This window comes from Thamnophis sirtalis, unplaced genomic scaffold (assembly GCF_051295495.1).
Source record: "Thamnophis sirtalis isolate CommonGarterSnake01/CBP01778 unplaced genomic scaffold, rThaSir2_p1.2 scaffold_5, whole genome shotgun sequence".
Taxonomy (NCBI): Eukaryota; Metazoa; Chordata; class Lepidosauria; order Squamata; family Natricidae; genus Thamnophis; species Thamnophis sirtalis.
The window spans coordinates 73,167,991-73,193,656 of record NW_028261385.1 but is presented as its reverse complement, the minus strand read 5'-3'; the positions used below and the strand labels follow the sequence as shown (position 1 = coordinate 73,193,656).

Below are 25,666 nucleotides of genomic sequence, written 5' to 3'. Positions count from 1 at the left end.
TCAGATGCATTGTTGAATGCAGCTAAGTTTTCAGCTAGGCTTGTTGCCTCCTCGGTGATGGCTCACCACATGCAGTGGCTGGATCATTGGCACATGGACGGCAAGAATAAATGAAAGCTGGCATCCTCTCCCTATGCAGAAGGGGATCTGTTTGGGGAGTCCCTAGTGCCCTTTTAGGTTGAAACCAGAGATAAGTGTAAGGTGCTGCCTTCCCAGGACAGGAGGGTGGACTTCCATGCCACACCATATTTCTGGTGGTCTCCCTTTTGGCAGGGGGAGACTGGGTCTGGGTTTCCCTGTCAGCAGTGGCCCTTTCTTTCAAGATCCAACTATCAACCTGAGAGGTTGGGGTTTGGAGGTAGATGCAGGCAGTAGTTGCAGGGCAGGCGGCCTTTCAAGGCAGTGGCAATAAACCTTACAGATGCAAGAAGTGACTTGGAGATGACTCTCCCCATAGGAGGTTGTCTCTGGTCCTTCCCAGACAAGTAGGAGGAGATCATGATCAACACCTGGGTATTAGAGACCATAAGGTCAGGGCTCTCCCTAGAATTTCTTTCCCCCCTCCGAGGTTTATCCTATGTTGTCCCACTTCCAGGGACTCAGTAAGAAGGGGTCTCATGGAATCGGCAATCCAACATTTGTTGGTTATTCAGGCCATTCAACCACTTTCACCAGAACAGTTGGGGCAGGGTTTCTATTCAATCCTGTTTGTCATCCCAAAGACTTTAGGGGTGGAGAGCAATTCTTAACTTCAGGGGACTCAACAGGCATTTGGTCTACAGAAGCTTCAAGATGCATTCCCTTCAGTCCATTCTGACGGGAATTCGGAATGGGGACCTCCTGACTTCAGTGGACCTGATGTAAGCTTACCTCCATATCCCCATACATCCAAGTCACAGACAATTTCTAAAGTTTTGCTACACCAGCCACCATTTCCAGTATGCGGCCCTTTCGTTTGGCTTAGCATCGGCCCCAAGGATGTTCACCCAAATTATGGCAGTTCTGGCAGCATATCTTAGAACCTTACCAATTCGAATTCAATGTTACCTGGACGATCTTTTAATTCATTCATCATCCTGCCAACAGGCAGAAAGGGACCTACATACTCAGGTCATATTCAGGTCTTAAGAGGTCACGGTTTCTCTATAAACCTGGACAAATATCATCTCATTCCGACTACGAGATTGGTGCATTTAGGGAAACTTATAGACACTATATCAGGACAGGTCTTTCTCTCCCAGGAGCATCAGGACAGCATCAGAGCATTGACAGCCCAGATTCAGACAAACAAAGTAGTACCTTTAAGCGCTGTTGTCCCAACTTTTGGGGAAACTAATCTCCTGCATTTCCTTAGTGCCCTGGGCACGGTTCCATGCCAGGCCCCTCCAGTGGTATATGCTGCCCTACCAGAAGGCGGGGTACAGCACTTTGATGGCGAGAGTGCAGGTGACGCTGAGGGAGCTCCAGTCGTTCCGCTCGTGGGTGTCCAGAGCCATCGGCAGGGGTTGTGTCTTCAAGGAGGCGGACAGGTTGACTATAACGTCAGATGCCAGCCTTTTCGGCTGGGGGCCCATTTTGCCTACCAGGTGGTCCAGGGGCAGTGGACACCGCAGGAGTTATGCCACAATATCAACTGACTGGAGCAGAGGGCAGCCTGTCTAGCCTTCCAGGCATTCCAGCAGCAGATATCTAGGCACTATGTCCTTCTGATGGACAATGTGGCAATGAAGGCCCACATCAATCGCCGGGGGGGGGGGGAGACTCGGTCAAAGTCCTTCATAACAGAAGCAGAAACATTGTGTTGGTGGGCAGAGACTTACCTGCTCTCGATCAGGATAGAGCCATTGCGGGAGTATCCAATGTGCAGGCAAACTGGTTGAGCAGGGCCACTGTCGATCACTCGGAGTGGCACCTGCATCCCAGTCTGTTCGCAGAACTATCAGAGTGGTTCGGCAATTTGATTCTGTATCTCTTTGTCTCACTAGCAAATTCTCATCTTCCCAGGTTCTTCATAAGGTTCCCAGCACTGGGGGTGGAAGGAGTAGATGCATTACGATTCCAGTGGCCCAAGGGTTTACTATATACCTTTCCTCCACTGCCCCTTATCCCAGCTGTAGTCAGGAAGGTGTTGATGGAGAGGGCAGAGGTTTTGTTAGTAGCTCCCCACTGGCCCAGACGACCGTGGTTCGCTGATCTTGTCAGCCTGTCAGTCACAATTCCCGTGGAGAGGGTCTCCCTCGACCAGGGGCCAATCATCCATCTGGAACCCCAGTGGTTACACTAGACTGGTGGTTGAGCAGAGGCTGCTGAAATGGCAGAAACTCTCTAATGAGATCATAAGGATGATTCTACTAGGAGCATGGTCACTACGGCAGCCTGGGCTATGCAGGCTTCTGTGGAGGAGATTTGTTGGGTGGTGACTTGGACATCTCCGATGTCGTTCATCTGCCATTACAGATGACGCATATTCCACAGCAGAGATGGCTTTTGGCAGGCGTGTGTTGCCGTGAGTGCATGAGGATTCGGGAATACCGGACCAGGACAGATCCCACCCATAGGACTGCCAAAACTTTGGTATGTTCCATCCTGGACTCTCCCGTTGATCCTATGGAGAAGGGGCGTTGATTTTACCTGAGACTCCCTTTCTCATGCAAATTGATGGGAGAATCCAGATCCATCTGGTTGACTGTCTGGTTCAGTTGCCAGGAATGGAGAAGTGTCAACTGGAGTTGGAATACCAGATTCGCTTCGTCTTCATCGTTTGCCTGAGGACCGTTACCAGGGAGTCGTGTCTTCAGAATTTCAACTCAGTCAATAGAGCTAGTAGACAAGAGTAACCCATACTGGACTCCCCCGTTGATCTGCGTGAGAAATGGCATCTCAGGTAAGACCAACGGCCCTTCACTTAACCATGGCAAAATAAAATGATAAATTACTCATTTAGCAATTGTCTTGTCTCACTTAGCAATGGAATTGTGGGCTCAATTGTAGTTGAAAGTTGAGGACTAACTGTATTTTGAGGTAAGGCTCCCCTTTGATGAACTTCTCATTGTTTCTAGTCCTACCTTCAGGTGCTATGGAAAATAAATCAACACCTTCTTCCATAAGGCAGCCTTTCAAGAATTGAAAGATAGCTATCGTCTCCCCCCTACTCTTCTTTTCATTAAACTAAACATCCTAGTTCCTTTGTCTATTCTTAGTATTTATCCTCCAGGCCCCTTATGTTTTTATCTCTTTTCTGTGCACTTGTTCTAGAGGCCAAGATGCTGTATTGGTCCTCTGGCTACTTGAAATAAAATGAACTATAAAACAAATAATTACTTTCAAATATCCAAATCAACAGATGGCCATAAATTCTAAGCAGTACAGGCCTTTGAGCATAATTAAATATTTAAAAGAGTTACAAGGTGTTACTAAATAAATACAAATATATTTTCATCATAATATGGCCTATAGGTTTAAATGTTTTTCAGATGCAATTAAATGTGTCATCAATAAGTATGCTGACATAGAACTGAATCTCTTTAATAAAAATGTTTTACTGGTGATTATATTGAACAGAAATCTGTTCAATTATAAATGTTCATATAATTCTTTTCTGAACTTGTGAAGTTTGCAACTTGCATTTGGAAAAGGAGCACCTGGCTCCCTCCATATTGATTTGATAAAAAGAAACATAGATATGAATGGGCTTGGGAAGGACAATTCTAAAATTATAGCTGAATGGTCCACTGAGGTGGACCAAGGTATAAGAAATGAATGTGCATTTTTCACATTGATAATCAGGCTAATATGAAGGAAAGATACGCATCATACAAGTCAAACGAGCAGTAAGAAACTGAAAATGTTTAAGATTAGGCTATACCACGACTGGCATCTATATTTTAGTTTAGTTATAAAGATAATTTAACAACTTTTAGAGACTTCAAGATATATAGTTTGCTGTAGTGATTAAGACACCAACCTAGATATCAGGAAACTATGAATTCTAGTTCCACCTTTGGCATAAAGCTAGGTGGGTGACCCTAGACGAGTTATTCTCTATGAGCTCTGGAAGGAGGCAATGGCAAGCCACTTTTGAAATCTTGTTAAGAAAACTGCAAGGACTTGACCTATTTATATAAGCCTGGGAAAGATGTAAGTGGCTAAGCATTTCTTAGGTCTTTATAATCAATGGAGAACAAATTTTAGAAACTGCTAGGATTTTAATGTGTGTGTGTAATGTATGTATGTATGTATGTATGTATGTAAGTATGTATGTATATATCTGTGTAATGTCTGTGTGTAGATATGTGTATGTGTGTATATATATATATACATATACACACATGCACTACACATACAAACATTTTGTGCAATAAAATTAAAAATGAATGTTGTTTAAATCTTTGGTAAATCAAATTGTTATTCTTTTATAGGAAACTGCACATCAGAGGAAATCATTGAAACATCATATGATCTTCACAAATATTGGTAAGGATGCATTGGATTTCAACCAGGTGTGGGCTTCTGGGAGTTTGCACGGGTTTGCGTGATCCTCTAGCTACAATTCTGCCCAGTTTGGTGAACCCCAAATGCCACCCCTGGCTGGCCATGCCCACCCCTCCCACCCTGCCCCTCCCCTTCCAGGAATCTCCATGCGACCTGTTCATCAAGCCAGGTAAGTGCAAGACCCTCACAGAGGCTCAGGAAGCGGGGGGAAAGCAGGCCTACCAGAGATTCCGGAAGTCCGGAAACAGCCCTGTTTCTGGCCTCCGGAGCCAGGGGAAGCAGTTTTTGCCCTCCTGGAGGCTCGAGAAAAGCTTCCAGAGCCTGGGGATGGTGAAACACCCCCCCCCCATCACCATGGTGCAGGATGCTGACTAGGCCACGCCCACCATGGCCATGTCCACCCAGCAATGGGGCAGTGAACCCGTTGCTGCAATTTTTGAATAAATGTATAGCCATTTTTTGAGCTTTGATTTTCTATTGTGGGTTCAGATCTTTTTCTGTATGTTTTCTACACTGAAGTGAACTTTTAAATGGGAAACCATTATGAGAATTATTGACTGTCCTAGAAAGCAGTTCCTAGGGAAATGGGGTATTTATCAGAAGTTCTATAGTATAAGTGGGGTTACATTATGTGAACAAACAATTGCTAATAAGAATTGCTCTTCCTACTTCCTTGTTTTACTCTGTAAGCAGTGGATACCTGTCATTTGCTTTCTTTTCTGCTGTAACATTATTTTAAAGGAATAATTAAGAAAACAGTTTCAATAATCAAGAGTGCATTAACACGGACCAAATAAAATCCTCTATCATCCGCACTGCACATAAAAAATACATCTACCATGTAATCAAAGCACATTGTTTCTTAATAAAACTCAATGAGCCTATCAAATATTACATCTTGTTTGCTATGTTAGTACTTTTCTAAGGTATTTTAAAACTACAGAAAATAATCATTTTGATTTGCTATTGATTTATAGTATTATAGAGCCCATGGTTTTGCCAATAGAATAGTCTCTCTTTGTTTTCATGTTCTTTTTCTTGAGAGCCAGTCACCTGTGTTAGGACAAGGTACATTCTGCTTTATACTAAAATAAACCCTGGGAATCTAAGAACATTTAGCCACATCTGTCCCTGGCTGAAATGCAAACTGTGATTTATGCCGTGACCAGGCCTGAAAACAAACGATACTGCTTTTAATCAATAAATGTTCCTGCAACTTACAACTTGAACATAGTAAAAGAACAATTTAGCATTTATTTCTTTTGGTTAAATAAATTGAACTAAGTCTTGTAGCTTCTCAGAGTTTGCAGCTGTAGACTGACATTCCTGTTCTTTAAAAAGTTTAATAAGTAAGTAACAACAAGTATAATATATAAGTAACATACAGCCAGTAGGTCTTTAAAGTAGGTAAATGAAGCACGTATGAGAAGAGAGAGGAAGAATGAAAAGGTGCATGGGTGTGTTTGATTTGGTATGCCTCTGTTAATGCTTATTATATAGGGGAGCTCATTTGGTAAATTTTTTCCTTAGCCTTGAGTATAATTCAGTGATTATCATTCCTTTGATCACTTCAGTCATAATTTCCAGCCAGCTCTGGAAAAGGCTTAACGTTTCAACACTTCACAGTTAAATTATACTTATCCATATTGCTACTCATTTGTAGAGTAAGCAGCATATGAAGAACAGGAAACAAGTAAGTAATATGTAAAAAGTAAGACATTACATGATAAAAAGAAAATGAATGAAATATAGTTGAATAGAGGTCCATACTGACTCTCTATTCTTTCTTTCCTTCAATTCATTCTTGCTTCCAAACAAGCCCATCACTCCAAATATTGCCTTTTGTTTGTTATACTCCCCTTTTAGAGGATTGTACCATTCCATCCGATCATAATTTTTATTGTTTTTTTTTCCTTGTGTTTAATCCATTCACTTTTCTATCTCATATTTGTTTGCATACCCTCTAAATGACTAGGTATTTTCATGTATTTCTTTTGTACTGCCTACTGTGACTATGTTTTATTAAATTTTCATTTTTGCCTTTAGTTGAATTTTGTTGTGTTTATATTTTTATTTATTACATATTTATTTGTTAAAGTTACTTTTCTTGCTTCTCTTATTGTTTTAAGTGTAAGAGTTGCACTTGTGATGTGGATGGTCATACAAATGTGATAAATAAATAGGTAAATACTAGACTGAGCTAGAATAATTTATTCATGCAAATAAATAGAGCAGCAGTGCTCAATTTATAAATGTAAAGGCAGAAGGGAATTATTAATGAAATCAACAAACCAAATTCTGACTTCTCTCAGGCTTAACTAAATCACAATTTCCAACAATCATTGAATAGTAAATAAATGGACACGAGAGAAGGAATGTTGGCTTCTTCTGTACTTCTAAACAAAAGTGTCAGCTACTGGTTTTAAACTTGCAGGCATAAGTGAGTCATTGAAGGTTTTTTTACATGTGTGCAATGTATGCATATATTGTATGTTAACCAGAGGCAGGACTTTGATTGCCTGGTCTCACATCCATATTTTGGAAACAATGACTCACTGCAAATGCCCCCCATCTTAGAAATTTGAGCAGCAGAATGAATCATTAAAGGCAATTTTAATAGTCTAATTAAAACATACAGATTCAGAAAACTCTGATTTTCAGGAAACACTTACAGAAGAAGAAGATACAATTAAATAAATATTAGACTGTGCAGAAATGGATAGACTAACACTAAAGGTAAAAGGAAAAGAAGACACAGAATATTTTTGAACTTGGGAGTTGTTTTATCATTGGTTGGATAATAGAGGTAGAAACTAGGAACCAAAAAAGCATTATTATATAAACAAATTGACCCAGACAGTACGCTGTTCACCAAGCACTTATTGTATGTAAAGAGAATATATATAAATAAATTGAAAAAACAAACACTGATTTTCTAATTTTCATTTTGTTTAGCATCTGCTTAATTCTTTTTCTAATACAGCTTATTCTTACAAATTTAGATTCCCATCCATAGAGATAGTCAAGGAAAATAATCTTATGCTAAGCATGATACTACTTTATAGTCACAGCTGAGATTTCATGGCCTATGTAATTACAGTTATTGCATTTCAGGGATGTACACACTGAAAAAAAATGATTGAGAAGTGCTGCAGGTATCATGTGAATTCCTTTGTGATGTTTGTTAAAGTAGTGTGACTTTAATAATGGATTGTTACTTGACCAGGCTTATAATTCCGTCTCGTGATAATTAAAATTAAAATAGATAATGTGGCAACAAAATAATCAATGAAATTCAATGTTCATAGTAAGTTATATTAGTGGACTTCTTAAAATAACATCATTTTGCCAGACTTGCATCATTCCAAAACAGTGAGGTTGCTTTCATGAATAGCAGAGAGGCACTACATTTGTCCTGGGTTTGTCACAGAACTTTTTGATGCATGTACAGCTTTAATGTGTATTAACTGTTACATAACAGATATCTTTTGGAAATGAATGAATTATATTTTATTGAAAGTATATTATTCTTTCCTTACCTTTCCCATGTGCTAGTACATTACAGTGTTTTATTCTGATTTATATCTTATTGTATTTTTTTAATCCTAAAAGCATAAATTGGCAATCATGTCATATTTTGGGCTCAGTATAGCTTAATCATTGGACATGCTTTAGCATCTTCCTTTTTAAACCATCACAATGTGCAGTTTTTTTAAAAAAAATCTCTTCTTAAGCATAGCTTCCACTTACAGTTTGCTTTTTAGTTCATTCATTTGTTTGGTGTTTATCCCGTTTCATGGCTGGTTAACTAGTACGAAGGTAGCTGACCTTACTTTTAACTTCTGCTTTTAAGGAGCATCATTTCTCTTCATTATAGTTCTCAGTAATCATTTGTCCTTATCCCCAGAGGGCTTTTTCTGTAATTGCCTTCTGCTTTGATGTTCACACAATCAATAATTCTGCCTCCTACAGTTAACACAAAGCGCGGCTCTGAAGTCTTGCATCGTAATACATATAAGTTATTTTATTGTCTTCTATCCCCCTACAACAGGCATAATGCACTACGGAAAAGTTGTTTACTGCTGACCGATGTCTTCAAAATCCAGGGATTTTGACTGCATATCTTTAGGAGAAGAATCTTTTGGCAATGAATGTCAGGGCATGTAGTATGAGCCATCGGACAACATACACTCCTCACAGGCCTGGGATGGTAAATGCGCAACAGAACCCATCTATTAAACTGCATATAGAAGCTCCTCCTGCTTCTTCTAATAATAGTAGCACCCCAGCCCTTTCTATTGGAAACCTATCAATCCCCTCACATTTAAAGACATCTCTTGGAGGAGGTGTGGCTCATCAGAGTAATGCTGTTGACTGTAATATTCACCTTCCTGCTTTAAGTCCGAAGAGACAAATGGTTACAAATGGAAAGTCTTTATTCCATGTCCCGCAGCATCCAGGGGTAACAACTCCACAGTTTTTGAAGCCAAAGGAGCAAGAATTTGGAAATAAATTTACTGCAAGCACAGTAAAAGGTAGGAGTCATTTTAATAGCCATGTTTCACTTTGTTTTCTTCCACATTTGGTAGAATTATGATATAGAAAGATGTATGGTTCTATAATCAGAACACTTTAAACATTACAAATATGTTTTTCCAAAAGCAATATAAATATAATGCATGAGGAGAATTCTCAACACCATGTATTTGCGATGGCAAACCTATGGCATGGGTGCCACAGATGGCACGTGGAGCCATGTTTGGTGGCACGCCAGCTGTTAGCTGTGGCGCACATGCGCACACGGCCAGCTGATTTTTTGGCCTTCTGGAGGGCCAGGGGAGACCATTTTCGCCCTCCTCAGGCTTCAGGAAAGCCTCTGGAGCCTGGGAGGTTGTGCACGCATGTGAGGGGGACTCGGACATATGCGCAAATGGGCGGGGAGATTGAGTGGGCACGTGTATGCGTGCAATAGCATGCGCACGCACAATTTTGGCACGTCGTAAAAAAAAAGGTTCTCCATCACTGAGATATATTCTACTTTCGGTAATATAAGTAAAGGTCAAAGTGATTCCAGTGGCGGTAGGAGCACTCAGGCTGTGATTCCTAAGCTAGGAGAGCGGCTTCAACAGATCCCAGGAACAACCTCAGAGCTCTCTGTCCAGAAGAGTGCAGTGCTAGGAACAATTAAGAACCCACAAACTCCCAGGCCTCTGGTAGAGATGTAGGAAGACACCAGAGTATCCATAAGGGTGAGAAGAGAATGTATAGTTATTAAAGGGGCAATTATTTGTGGCCAAGAGTTGCACTTTTTATTGTTACTATTTAGTTACCTACCTGTGTAACTAGCAAATTCATAATGCCAACAGAGTGATTTGAGTTAATATTTTGGATCCATTTGAGAACTATTTGAGAGATGTCCTGAGTCATATTTGAAGGAATTTAGGAATTATTTAAGCTCTTCCAAGGCAAAAATGATAATTGTGGGGGTAAATAACGAGTTTTTCTAGAGTAAAATAAATACTTCAAGCTTCTGCAAAATGATTCTGAATGATCAATAAAGTTCAGGCCAAATTTCAACTGGATTGGCTATCTTGGTCTTGATCTACCACCATATTAATTGACCTTCATTAGTTTTCTACAGGTTTTATTACTCACTTTGATGTATCTTTGGTTTAAAAAAACTTTTTTTTATATTCATAGTTCACAGAATTAGAAGGAACCATCAGTGAGTTCAACCCCCTACTCAATGCAAGTTCTTATGGGTCTAGTTTCTTAACTTCATCTTGCACAAGTGTCTTGGATAGAATAGAAAAGGAAACTATTTTCAGCCTTGGTTACTAAGCAAGTAGCTTCCTTACTTTATTCTTTTTTGGATTTTTGTGAAAGGCTACATGTTTTAAACTCACATGGCAAAAGTGTTTTATCTATTCAGTGCTAGGATGGGTCTAGAACAGCTTGGTGTGGGCTAGCTCGGCATGGCAAGCTTACCACCATTACCAAATCGTCCCTACCAACTCACTGCTGCCAAGTCATCACAGGAGAACGCCACACAGTCAACACACTGTGGGGACAACTCTCGAGTAGTCAGAGGGAGACCTGGGTGGGTGAGCAAGCAAGCAAGTACGTGGGCAGAGTGGAGACCGGCAGCCATGGCCGCATCCCATTTTCATATCCGCTGGTACTGTCTTCCTCAGACTCTTTAGCCCAGAGCTTCACACGGTGGCAGCAGCGTTAGTGTGTGTGAAAATGGGATGCCCTTAGTTGCCACCACTTCTCTGCTGCCTGCCCTGCCCACTGCCGATGCCGTCACAATCCCTGGCCTCTATGCTGTCCCTCTAGCTGCTGGTGACAGGTTTTCCCTGCGATGGTGAGTTGGCAATAGTGACTTGGCAGTGCCGAGCAGGAGGCAGTGACCTGGCCACGCCAAGTTGTCCCATTCTGGTTAGAATTGTTAGTTTCTATACTTGCTTTAATGTCATTTCAATGTTAGTTTCTACACTTGGTTATATCTAATAATACATTAAAATATCCCTTAGCTATATATTAGCTTCTCGTATCTCTGTTTTTGTGACCCATTTAGCTTCTGAGTATAAACATCTCAAAAAGCCTACAACATACTATTGCAGTAGACTTCTAGTCAACAAAAATATATCATGTACAGTTCTAAATATATTTTAGTTTGCATGTTCAATTAATATATTTTTATCAAAGTTTCATTTCTTATAGATGCTGTAGGATTGAATGTTTGATAAAATGGGCATGAAATTAATTTTAAGTGAGAATGACCTTTCTAATACTGGTTCATTAATTGCCTTTCAGTTTTGAAGAAGTTGAAAATACTGACAATTTTATATATCACATAGACATTTATCCCTGACTGATCACAATTATGTGTTCATGTTCTATTTAACTGATTCTTATGAATCTAATCAAAGAGTTGTGGGGAGAAAAAAAATGAAGTGACCCTCACGTAAGCCTTCTTGAGTTCTTAGAGGAAAAGAAGGATAGAAATCTAACTTGAATAACAAATGACTAAATTAAAATGGTTGAGAAGGATTGTTGTAAGACTAAAATACTGCCTGCATAATGTTGCAAATCAAAGATCATTATTCCTGGCCTCAGTATAGGGAACTAGCAGAAGGTTGAGAATATATCCTGTTTCTAAAATGTAGAATTGTTTTCTTTATAGAGGGATATTTTCCTCTGTTGATTAAAATTGCTGCCTATTAAAAATATCAAAACCGCATAGCATACTTAGTCCAAGTGGCAATTATTTTCTCACATACAGCTCATGTGACCATTTGCAATTAACCACAGCACAAATATATTTTTAAAATATATTTGTTTTCCCTGTTGTAGTCCCATAATGATGCTTTTGTCTTGTTCCAACATATGCGGCATAAATTATCTTTAGTTATAGTAGTGGTAAAGTAGATATTTGGCTTATTTTAACACCATCCAAGTGTAATTTATAATACACAATATATACTATTCCAGAATTTTTCTTCCTGCTAGGATAGAGATTGGAGAACTGACTAGCATAGTAATTGCCTATTCTGAAATCATTCTTCCTTTTCCCCACCTAAATAATCTTTGTAAAATGTATGTATCTATTTGGTATTCATAGATACTGTATCTTTAATACAGATTAAGAATATACTGGACTTCCTCCTCCTCCTCCTCTTCCCCTTCCTCCCTCCCTCTCTCTCTTTTCCTCCTGTTCCTCCTCCTTTATGGCAAAAGGGGAGATTTAAAAAAACACTGGCTAGAAGTGAATTAAGGGCCTTTTAGATTAAACTCCCCCCCCCCCCCGCGCGTTCATTCTGTAAGAATATATACGGAAATAAACAAAGATTTATGTTGTTCAAGACAAGGCAACTGATTTTGGGGACAATTCAATCATAAAATTATGTTTGCAGATTTACTTATTTTGGGCTTCCTATATGTGTTTTTGATTTGAGAACTATAGTCTTGACTACATTCCTAGTAGTAACTTGTTGTAATCTATTATTGGTGGAAATTTAAACAGATGAGAATTTTTCTTCTTCTTCACACTTCAGTTGAGATGAACAAGCCTGAACAGGAACAATTGTATAGCTTAGGTTAATATTATATTACCTTTTGCATGTTAAATCCTGATTGTGCAATGATTGCGTATGATGAACTATAAATATAACTATAACTATAACTATAAATATAAATAATAAATTCATATTTTTTCAGTGCAATTAAAATAACATGGGATATTACTTGAAACAATTTTTTTGCATTTTCTTTCTTGATTAATATTGAACAACTTTATTAGATGCATGGATCCCAATATTATTACAAGTCCTAATCTTATACTAGCAATTGGGGCATTGTTGTTCAAATAATGTCATTGTTTTCTGTAATCCTTTTAATTTAAGCTAAGAATGGAAAACCATTTTTTTCTGGCACCAGCACTCATTTCCATAAAAGAGCCAAACAAAACCGCTTATGTCTGAAAAAGGAAACTTATATACTTTATAGTAAAGGTCATCAATTCATTGTCTTCTAGTTGCATATGCCCAATATTTCATCTATGGTCACAATACCTCTAAACCCCCTCTTGCTTGACAGACAGCCCAAATCTTTTGGGCTGTTGTTGCTTTATCATGATTTTCCTTTTCTATGTGAAATAAGGGGCAAAATTTTGGTCCTCAAAGTCTAAAAAAAAATAAAATGTACAGAATGCAAACAGTTGATATTACTCTCTGTAGTTATGTCACACTATTTATTAGCTATATGCAATCTGTTTTACTCCAAAGCAAATCTAAAAGTGAAAACATGATGCTCAGGCAAAAAAGATTGCATACTTTGTTCTGAAGTTACAGAACTTTAGTTTTATTTCTATGTAGACCCTGTCTTTCCAGAAATCCCATCTTCTCATTAATGCTTTAAAGTTCATGTTCTAAAATTTGTAATAATTACAGCATCCCTAATAAGATATTTCTTTCAGTTAGAAATATGAATCATGTGTAGAATCACTTCACTCTGGTGTTGCTTTAGACTTTTGATATTTGTTGCGAGCAAATGGATGGTGAACTGAGGAGATATGGAGAACTTCCAGAGCAGTTCCCTCACTACCACTGAAGACCATTGAGGGATGTTATTCCAGTATTTGTTTCTGGGAATAGCACTCTCCCTAGCAAAATATTCTTTTGCACTCTTCTTGGCATGCTGATTCTTTCCTTTTCCTACATTGATCCCTAATTTATAAACCTGTTGCTTGTTTGATCAACATTCTGCTTGCTCAGAGTTTGAGTGTCAAAGTACTTTTATCTTTTTAATTATATCCTCCCAGCACCTTTTGTGTCAATTACATGCACTAAACCATCATTTCTAATTTATTTTTAGTCTATTAAAAAAGCCTGCAGTGCAACCAAATTAATTGTAATTAATATTACTTATGTCAGGCAGAAACAACTAGACCCACACTTGGAGAGTTCAATTGGCTGTTTTATTGCTAAAGCCATAGGATTCTTCTCAGACAGATGGTTTGTAGACAATAGGGCTCAATGGCATTCAAAGGGGGGATGGACTTTGCCCTCTTGTGCCCATGTAGGGGGTCCAGACTAATTCCCCATTTAACTCCTCCCTCTGATTTGGCCAGTCTTTCTCCTATCTCTCATAGGTTAACATCAATACAAATTGACCTGTAATTTCCATTAACTTCCCTGAAATGCCCATATTTTAGTCAAGTTTCAACTTCTTATCAGAGAAATGCACAAGTTCATGAGATGTATGAAAGGCTATCATGGAGTGCTTGAGGAGGATGGAGTTGTTCTTCCCCATCTGCATTCTTTAGGAATTCCACAGTATTGTGTGATAGTTGGCAGCAGTAGAAGCTTTGTTAGCAGAGGAGATTTTTAATGAAGACTTTAATTTCTACATTAATTTTTGCCTTTTCAGTTCTGTTGCTTAAAAATAGTATATGTGTTAGGTTTACAAATCAAATAAATATATTTTCCAAACGTATTACTTACGTTTTCTCCTGGGTGTCAACAACCGTGAGAATCCTAATTGCGGTTTTTATGTAGTCTTATTGTGTTAGAAATAGTGCTCCATGGTTTGGCTGCGATCAATGGTAAGATGGTAATTTAGTCATAAATTCCTGACAAGCTAGAAAAACATGCAATGTGACAGTTTCTTAGAGCAGATTTTTCTATTCATTGTGAAAGTACTTAATGTAATGCTATTGTTCTATGAACTTGAAGTTCTAGTACTCAGAACTAATTTTGTATTGGGTTTGGAGGCCATTCTTTTTACAATTATCCCAAATTCTTTTGAATAGAAGGCTAAAAGCATAACACCAGGTTGTATGGTGTAAGTCAACCTGACCACAGGTAACATTTTCACAGCATTATATTGGGGTTAGGCTTTTGTAACCCAATCTGCAACCAGTTTACTTGCAGTCAAGTGGACCAGTCAGGTTCAAAAACAAGAGACCAATCAAGCCCTATCATTTGTCTATGAGCTTCCAAGAGGTACACCGCAAAGCAGCAAAAGATGACACCCCCAGGCCCGAATGAAATGTGAGGACAACAGACCATGGCCTTCGGTCTGAAAGCTCAGGCTTTATTTTTACAGCAATTTCAAAATCGCAAGAAAACTTTGCTGGAGGGATATTTTTCACATAAATGGTAATCCTCATGTAAACAGTATCTGCCACCAACTGGAAAACATTTTTGTGGATTCGCATAAAGTAAATAAATTTAAATTGGCCTCAACTAAGATATTGATAGGTGAACCAAACAGCTAAAGTTCTAATTCTTCCACCCTTAATTTAACCCAAAATGCGTTGAATGGCTAAAATCTGTACAACATTCTTTTATTAATTATATACAGTATGCTACTCTTGTTACCCCAAAAGAAGCTTAGGAAATATTTTGGATTCCCTTTTCTAAGTTTGGTGCAAAACTATTTTCAGAGAAAAAATATAACAGTCTAGATAGATTGTTTCATGTGAGCAGAAGTGTAACAGATTCACTATTACATAGAATTGTTATTTTAGAAAATGCGGTATAATATATAGCACAACCACATTTGCTCCTTATCAAATGTTTACTATGAGAAAGCTCTCATCTTCATTACCTAATTTTCATGTTATTGCTTAGAGTGGCTCAAAGCTTATGTGCATGGTCAAAAACTTCAAAAGCATTTTCAGATCAGACCAAAGGCCTGTACTCATGCATTTTCTTTCTTTCTTTCTTTCTTTCTTTCTTTCTTTCTTTCTTTCTTTCTTTCTTTCTTTCTTTCTTTCTTTCTTTCTTTCTCTCTCTCTCTCTCTCTCTCTCTCTCTCTCTCTCTCTCTCTCCCTTCCTTCCTTCCTTTTTTCCTTCGTTCCTTCCTTTTCTTCCTTCCTTCCTTCCTTCCTTCCTTCCTTCCTTCCTTCCTTCCTTTCTTTTTTCCTTCCTTTCTTCTGAACCAGGGATATTCAGCATTGTGCTAATAAAGAACACCTGCTACTATATAACAAAATCTGTAGGATATGCTACTCAGGAAAAGCAAAGAAAATGCAAAGTTTATTTAAAACGTATTGTTGTGTTGATTTAAAACTGTACATATAACATTAGTGCAGCTGTATACGTATGCATACATATATGCAGTATATTCCAGAAGGAGAGCAATTGGCATTTGCATTCTTGGAAAACAAAGATGGAAGAGCACAGCTGCTGGGGAATTACCCAATGGGAGGATTTAATAGTCTGCAGTCTGGACTGAGTACCTTGAAGCTGTTGCCAAAAAGTCTTAATCTGGACAGGATTTTCTTAAAATGGCTTAGAGTCAAGCTACCATGAACACAGGAAAGGAGCAGCTTATGGGTACAGTGCGGGCATGACCTTGGTTGCCCTTATATTGCACACATTAGAAGGGCTTATCTATTCTATTCTAAACTTGCTACAGAAGAAAAATCAAAGAATATCCAACAAAGATCTTCTATTTGTGCAGAATTTGTATAATCTCCATAAGAGAGCCATGAAAACTGGTGAATAAATTGCCAATTGGAACATTGTGTCATGTAGAAACTCTTGTATTAACGCATACAGGAAAACACGTATGGCCATTTTATTTCTATTTCATTCTTAAATTGAAAAAAAAACCCTCAATTTTCTTATCAGCCTGTTTCTTTTCACTTTGTTTATTCATAAGGGACATATTAAATTGCAGTTGTTATCATTTCAACAGTTGAGTTTATGAAAAGGAAATAAAATAGAGGGAAATGTAGCTAGAATTCATATTCCTATTTTTGTGAGGTCCGTTCTTTCTAAATCTGCTCATAATTTCCAGTAACTCTGTGTCTGTGTGTATATTCCACATTCTTCAATGTGGAATACAACTGCAAACACATGCACGTATGCATGTATGTTGGGTCAGTGTCTGACCATAGAATCATTTTTTTTGTAACTGTCAAGAAAACCTTTAATTTGAATAACAGTGGCATAACTTATGAGCAAAAATGTTAATCAGTAAGCAGCTTGAGGCACACTTGAAATCTTTTTTTACTTATTATTTTACTCTTTAGGACCATTGTTTTTTCATCAGTCACTTGGCTTGTTCTGAAAAAGAAGTTCATCAGTATGCTATGGGACTTTGCACCGAAAGCTGGATTCCATCTTCATTTGTTTTTGTTCTCATTTGCTGCTTTTAATCAGTTTCCAGTAACTCAGTAGGCCCGACTATTGACGATATTTAGCACTAAAGTGATTAAATGATAAATGCATAAGTTTGTATTCAACACACAGGGCTACTTCTTTTCAGAATCATGCATTCCAGCAGCTTTGTAATGGTTAAACAAAACTTAGAAACAAAGCATCATTGAAATCACAAGGGGATCACAAATGGAGACTTACAGCAATTGGCCCAGGGAGTCACTTGAAGCCAATAGAAATAGATTTGGATGAATTCCTCCAGTATGTGTGCCTCTTGCCAAAAGAACAGAATTTAGAACATAATAGTTTAGTAGTCTAAATTCCTGTATTGTGTGTGTATTCCAAACTTTATGAAACCACAGGCAGAAGAGTGTGCTTTGCATTTATTTCCTTTAATTTATTTTTAAAGTGAAGCATTTATGCTATTATAGGATGTTCTTTGACATAAGCTTTTTAGATAACTTTTCCTTTTTTTATATAAAGATCATCTTGATTATATTCCACATGTAACCACTGAGGCATTGCCAGTGTAAATCTTGCAGAAGACATTGAATGTTTCATATGTATCAGAAAAACCAGCTTTTAAATGTCAACTATGTCAACTAACTTTTTTCACGTATGCATGAAGTCTAGACAGGTACAAAAACTATTAAGTAGTTCATACCCCTGAAAGAATAACAATTCTAGTGATTTTTGTTTTACAGTATTATGAAACAAAACATGAGTTTTAAAAAGCCTACAAAAATAAAAAACAACCTAGACAGATTTGTAATTTCTATGTTAACTGAAATTGTTTCTAATGTTTCTCCATGGTTTAGTTCATGGTGAGATACAACATTCAATTTCTCCTTTTACATTTCTGTCTGCTTCTGGATTTTTCAAAGCCTACAATTTTAGAAGAAATGTTCTAGAAACTGATATGTACAAATCTTGTAGAAATAGGTTTATTCAATGGCTGTCAGTTTTTAATCACTTCTATGGCTTAGAAATATTGAGAACAGCACAAGGACTTCCAAAATAATAGAAAGAGAAGATATTTTTTAAACCTACCAAGGCAATTGAGAGGTGCTACATTCCTACTCTGCTGGTCTGCAGTCCAAATGGAATTTACATACTAAACATTTTGGGGTGCTCCAGGCTGAAACACTTCAGCTGAAGAACAGGATTGTTGTTGGCTGTTCTATTTAATTCAATAGAACTTCTGCATGAATGAAATGTATGGCATATTGATCGCAAGATAACATGCAGGAAAAACCATGGAAATGCTGTTCTGCTGTCTATCATTTTGAGACATTGACAATGAGAAATTTATTTTGTCAGCAATGTATTACAAATTGCCTTTTGAAAATAGATTTTCACATCGTCTGCAGTGACAGACCAGTGGTTAAAAACTGTTCTTCTATTTATGAAAGTTACTATTCAAATATATGTAAGAAAATAGTTGCCTGATATGTAACCAATAACTAGATTTCTAATTAAATAATATCATCAATATAAAACTTGACTTAAAAATTCCAATTTAATATTGGTCTCTTATTCAGGGAAGGGTATAATCTGGAAAACTATGTAATTTTTGCAAGCTTTTGCTACAGCTGTCAATAGTTCTACATAATCATGTTTAGAGCAATTCCTAGAATTCAGCTAAATTTCATTAAGAGTTGTAATAAAATTATTTAAAATGCAGTTTCATGAAAAGTCTTCACTTTTACTTGATTGGTAAAAAGGACAGATTACTGAAGAATCCCTTATGGAAATGAGTTGCATGGAAATATCACTATTATGCAGATAGTTGACATTATTTGCATAACATCTGGCTGAGTATTAAACTCAACTAATAGAGACATTGCACAAAGTATCTTAGAAGCAGGCACTGGTTGTTAGAGTTTCTTACGAATATAGTTGTGATGAAAGAAGATTGTACAACTTCTAGTGTGAATGGATCTTAGGTATTTTTTAAAATAATTGAGATTTTATTGTGCATTCCCAAACACTGAAGTATTTATTTATTACATTTCCTCTATATTGCTAAAAAAGAAACTTGATTTGCCTGCCTAAAAATGATGTTATATATTTTAATCTATCTAAAAACAAATCAGAGCTTTTTTTAGTGAATTTTTAGCTTACTTTTATCTTATCCCATTTTATGTGAGTATAACAATAATTCTAACTTCTGATCAAAAGGCATGATCAAGGTTTGTAATATTGTAAAAATTAAAATGTTCAAAATAATAATCTTTTGTTGTATTTTAAAGTACTTAAAACAAGATTCTCAGTGTTTATTTATTTTTTCATTTTAAGCAATATTCCAACAACTTTTACAATACAGTACTTGGCTAAAGAGTAGCTTGCTTCACAAATAGAGTCAGATTTGGGTATCCCCTTAATGATCTTTAAAATGTTACCTGAGGGAACAGGCAGCCTACTGGTTGCATTGAGACAGGAGGAGTTCTGGATAGTTTTCTAGATAATTTTCATCATAAGGTATATAGTAGATATAGGTAGTCTAAATAAGACCTAGATTGCAGCAGGGGAAAATGACTAAGACCTCTCTTCACATACATGATGTTGATTTGGACCAGGGGGGCATGCCTATAAATTCACTTTTAAAAAGCCATTCGTGCGGTTGTTAATTGTGTGAATAGCAACTCTTTGAGTATGGCCCTCAGTCAACAGCATCTTCTTTGAGAAAAATAAAAGCTGTGGTTAAGATGTCATTCGCATAAATAAGTTCTGGCAAGGATGAATGCTGAGGCCGGGAACTGAAGTAGTCTTTATAGTGTCCATGGCATTCAAAATGGTTTTAATCCTTCTTCTTATTTTCACTGGCTTTGTCAATTGCAGATTGATCTACTTTAACAAGAAGAAATGAATTCCTCCTGCTGTTACAGCAGATTGCAAGGACAACAGTCCTGGAAAATTAAAATTTCAATTAATTAAAATGCTTTGAATGATGACATAATAGCATTCAAAGAAAATAGTGACTAAGTGTATATATGAACAGTGCAGTTTAAAGAACTGTTTGGAGTCAATTGATTTTACTGTAATTTGTTTCTCTAAAGTGTAATGGGCCAACTTTGGAAAGATAATTGTGAACTCTTGTTTTATTATATCATTGAAGAAATGTAGGTTTTCCCTGAGACTCACAAAATAAATTGAAAGGGAGAGACATTTCATTTTTAAAATGATTTGGACTCTGGTACAGCACAGCTAATGTTAGCTTTTGTAATATTAATTGCAATGAAAATTAAATAATAAAAGTATTTTGGAACACTTTCCAAGCACCAACAATATCTTGCAATAAATAATAGGATTTATATATGCATTTTGGATGTGTTTTATCTTATCTAAATCATAGTATTCTCAACTACATTTGGAAAGGATAAAATTGCATTGGTCCTAAATGTCTCTTTATTAATGCAAAAGTAATATTTCTTTATCTCCCCTGCTTTATAGTAATATGCCTGCATTAATTCGTGTGAGAAAGGAAACCCCAAGTTGTTTTCTATAATGGTGCCCACAATAAATTTTGACATGCATGTTTCATTATATATTCGGCCATATGTGAATTGATTGTTGTAGGCCTTCTGTCTTTGTGTGTATAGCAATAACAATAGCACTTAGACTTACTGTATTTTTTGGAGTTTAAGATGCTCCAGAGTATAAGATGCATATTAGTTTTTGGGGAGGAAAAACAAATCTGCCTCTGCCTACCAGTATCCATCGGTATTCATCTGGCTAGTGTCCTTGCAGCAAACAGCCTGGTCAGTTTCAGCACATTATTGCATTATTGCTGATTCAGCATGAGCAGCTGATTGGTAGTTGGATTGGCCTCTTGAATATTGGCAATCAGCTGTTCCAGGATGCAGAGATTGCCACAGCTCATCACCGCCTCCGCACGTCATATTTTTGACCTCCGTGTGTCACATTTTTGGTCTCCATACATTGCATTTTCGGCCTCCACATACTCCGTTTTAGACCTGTTCCAGGCTGCCGGGATCGCCACAGCACATTGCTGCTGATCGTTGCCGCCATGCGTCACATTTTTGACGCCTCCATGCATCATGTTTTTGGCCTCCGCATACTCCATTTTTTGCTTTCGTGCATCATATTTTCTGCCTGTTCTAGGCAGTGGAGATCGCCACCACCACCATCAATCCCTGCAGCCTGGGACAGATCTAAATTAGGGCATGCAAAGGCCGAAAATGCAATGAGTGGAGGCTAAAATCGGTGGGGGAAGGTGGGTGGGCGGGACTTCAGCAGCATTTGTTATATGAGATGCACAGACATTTCCATCCATTTCTTGGGGGAGGGGTGCTTCTTATTCTCCGAAAAATACGGTATATACCACTTCGTAGTGCTTTACAGCACTCTTTAAACAGTTTACAGAGTCAGCATTTTGCCCCCAACAATCTGGTTCTTTCTTTTACTGACCTTACAAGGATAGAAGGCCTTCAGTTGGTCAGGATCGAACTCCTGGCAGTGGGCAGAGTCAGTCTGCAATACTGCACTTTAACCACTCCACCACCACGTCCCTGTTGTTGCATGTTGTTTTAGTGTTGGTGTTTATTCTGTTTGATTTTACTGTTTTATTTTATTTTTTGTTACATATTTCCATCTCATGATTGGGCAGTTTATAATATTGCAAATAATTCAACAAATCAACAAGTTGCACAATAACAAAATTATTGTATAAGAGTACTTTAACACAAAATACAGCTTTTTTATTACCCACTGCTGGCAAGTAAATTAATCAGAATGAAAGTTAAGGATCTGGAGTGTTGAGCTGTCTTTCCTCGATAAAGATAGTAATTCTACAGAACAATTATTTTCTTTTTATTTTGTTCCCCAAGTTATAAAATTCTTTTTTATACCAGAACAAAGTTCATACAATGTTTTTGTCTACAGCAAAACCTGTATAGAAATTTTGTCTTCAATTGTTTCCAATATACTTAACCGATATGTATATACCTGTTAACAAACATTTGATTTGAAGAAACAGTTGTGTATTTTTCTGAAAAGATAATGAGATAAAATGTATTGATGCTTAATGAAGCATAAAGCTTTCAAATGCACCATGAAAGCAATAGCTAACCTAATTAATGGAACTTTTAAGTCTTTCACAATAAATATACTGTGTGGGCTGTGTATTTATTATTTCTGCCCGGTTAAATTGACATCCAGGATAAAATTCTCATGTAGGCTTTTTCAAAAAATTAGTATTAAATTGTTTCCTTTTCCCTTTAACATGGAATTGAAAAGTAAAATGTAGTTATAATTCCAGCAAGATTGGATAGCATATTTAACTCAAGCACATCAGGGTTTAATTTAGGATCCTTCCATAATGTATTTGATTTGGGAAGCAAACCATGACAGGGATTTTCATGTTACTTCAAGTTATTTGCATTTCTATTTACATGGGGCATGGGGCTGGTTTCAACAGTTCTTTTGATGTTACAATTTGCAGCTTCCCTCTTTGTATGATCTATGATTTATGCCCGATTTTATTTTGCTTGTGAATATTTACTTTGCAATAATGATGTTGTACTTGACTGAAGTAGTTCAGATAGACATTTTTTTATTGCTCAGTGAAGAGTGTCAGAGTTGATGAGAGATTGCATGTTGTTGATAACAGATGACAGGATAGAATCTCTTCCAAGAAGTTTATTTTCAGTGCCTGGAATAGTTTTGTGTAATAATTGCACCACCATTTCATATATGTCAATTGATGGAATGAAGTGGTAGGTAGAATAACAATTATCATAACAAAATAACATTCTCTGCTTATTATTCTAAGTTAAAAAGTTATTTAGCATATCATTAACACCACCACCACCTCCATCATCATCTTCATCTCATCTGGACCTGCTAAAAAGGGCTCAGGGCTTTGAATTAGGATTGTTGGAGTTAAGGTTAGTAATCCAGGAAATTTACTAAATTACTATAGATCAGCCATGTCTATTAGCCAAACATCATTTGACTCGGTATTGTAGAAGCAAAATAGTGTGGAAGAGGATAAATATTATTGTGAGTTCATTAGAGATACACCAACCATTTTTGCGAAAACACATCTCATTATAAATTACTGACTAGATTTGAACCCATTGTTATGATATTAGATTATACTAATAAATTGTGGCAAGGAGAGGGGAAAATTATTTACAACTGTCCTTGGCTGTAACAGCAATAATTTTTTGCAATATGAAAACTTAATTGTGACATACCAAGATGCTGGCAGTAATAACCACTTCATGTTAGCATTATAAGATTAATGACAAAACTTAGGAATTTAATGTGATATGTAAAGAATGCATTCCTTATCTTGAGAAGAGCAGAGATGTGCCATGTAAATGAGGAATATTGCTAGGGAGGAAATGTGGGAGGTAAAATGCTGTAACTGGCCAACATGACTTTTTTTGTAGAATATTTACCAGTAATTTATCATTTAGTTTGCTGTATGAAATTACTTTCAATTGCTTTTGAAACATTGAAATACTAAAAAGAAGATTTCCTATTCTGGGGTTTATTTTTTTACAATATTCACTCATTAATATGGTTGTTGTTTTCTTCTTTAATGTTATCTTTGAAATCTTCCTCTAATAATGAGCCTTTGAATTGTTCATTGTTACTTTTATTTGTTTGTTTTATTCTGATTTAGCTCATTACTTCCAATGCAACTTATTAGGTCTTTTTGGTTTGTGCATATCCAGATTAATTTAGCAGAAATAAGAAACACAAGAAGAGACAAGAAGGTTGGAAGGAACCCAAAATATTAATTTCACCATATTCACCAAAGTAGGTGCGAGATAGTTTTGCCCAAGGGACAAAACTATAGTTTGCAGAATTGTCAGTGAAAAAAGATGTTGCAAAAATGCTTCTAAATGCCCACAAACTGACTGTTTAATAATCTGTTCTATAGTTTTGCCAGTATTAATCTCATCATTCTGTAGCTACTTGCGTCCTCAGTTTTTCCATTTTTGAAAATAGGGAGAATATTAGCCTTTTCCAGTTCATTCTGCCTCTTCTCTGTGAACTCTCAAAGATCACAGAAAGATCCCGAAAATAACTGATATCTTCAGTTACTTCCCGACTTATGTAATTGGTCTGATCTTGGAGACTTACATTCAGTCACAGTTTTGAGATACTTCCTAACCATATTTTTAGTTATGTTGGGTTAGCACTCCCTTCTTTTGTTTAAGAGCCATTTGATCATGTCCCCCTTGAAGAAAAAGTTGAGGTAAAGAAAGAGCCAAGAAGTTCTGGCCTCTCTCAATTACTTATTACTGTCCTTAGCGTCCTGTTAGTTCTCTTCTGTGGTCTGCTTGACTAGATCCTCATATTCAAATGCTTGATCCTCAGTACAAATGGGCTGCAATAATGCCCACTAAAAAATATTTGGCTTTCTGCATTAAATCTTCTGTTTCTTCCTTGTATACTTTGTCTCTACACAAAGACACTAAACATTATGAAGTGCCTGTACATCTTGCAGTCCTGTTTCCAGTAGGGTTTTTTGGGGGGAGCGGGGGGGGGATTTTCTGCATTATTTTCTATGCTCTCTTTTTCTCTCCCTCACAAAATTTCCCTTAAAGCTCCTTTAAAAGATTTGCAACATGCCTTCCCAACATGCTTTTTAGAGTTTTCGTGAAGTCTTTTATCTTGCCGGGAGTCATTTATCTTGGAAATGTGGCCCATTAAATGTTTCTGTTGGCACTTTTGCAAAGCATGATTGCAGTGTCATTTGTTCCAATATGGATCAGTACAAAGGGATACTTATCAATGTGAACCTGCCTTTCACATTCCAAGCATGTGCCTTATCCAGAACACTGCATTTGCAAAAAAGTTAATTATCTAGACTTAAAGTATGATTAACTAAGCTTATAGTTTTGTACTTTTTTCTTATTTTCTGTTTATATTAAACTTTTAATATCATTAGATTAATGAGGGTGTCTTTTAAGCGTGGATATTATTTTCTTTATCTTCTTATACACATTTATTACCTGAATACAAACATTGGTGTTTTTTTAACATGCAAGGTTCCTCCCCCCTCTTTTTGTTTTTACCTACATGTTTTATTAGGCATTCCGGTTTCAATCCTTTGACTTTTTGCCTACGTATTCCATTAGGCATTCTCGTTTTAGTCCTTAGAAACCTTATTGTTTTCATATGTCTCAACTCAGCAACTAAATTGCATTTACATAGAAGGTGGTGATCTCATTTCTGTCTGCTTTGAACCAGCCAAGTTAATTACCTGCACAGAATTGTTTGCATTGGTCAGCGCTGGGTAATTTCTTACTCTAGTTCCACTTGAAGAGAGACATTGTTCTTCATGCTGCTTTGTCAGTTTCTTACAGGCACTGCTGAAAAGTATATGGTTGATTACCTCATGGCATTGAACTGCAAGTAGTCTGTCTAGGTTAACTGGGAATGTTTTGGAAGGAAAAATGCTAAGATGTTACCTTTAGAATTTCTATACCACTTTTCAGGGAGGAAATTAATACTCTAAA

At 37.0% G+C, this 25,666-nt stretch overlaps 1 protein-coding gene across 4 annotated transcripts in view; it reads left to right on the top strand.

Annotated features, from left to right (window-relative positions):
• The window catches only part of GLIS3 (GLIS family zinc finger 3), a 145,493-nt gene that overhangs the window by 13,519 nt on the left and 106,308 nt on the right, over positions 1 to 25,666 (top strand). For 2 of the 4 annotated variants that reach the window (XM_087716030.1, XM_087716028.1), the window contains exons 2-3: positions 4,419 to 4,473; positions 8,543 to 9,026. The exons of 1 other annotated variant lie outside the window; for it this stretch is intronic. In XM_087716030.1, coding sequence (XP_087572156.1) covers positions 8,639 to 9,026 — 388 coding nt within the window. In that variant the 5' untranslated portion in view covers positions 4,419 to 4,473; positions 8,543 to 8,638. The remainder of the gene's footprint in view (positions 1 to 4,418; positions 4,474 to 8,542; positions 9,027 to 25,666) is intronic. One more of the 4 variants, XM_087716031.1, reaches the window with a different exon arrangement.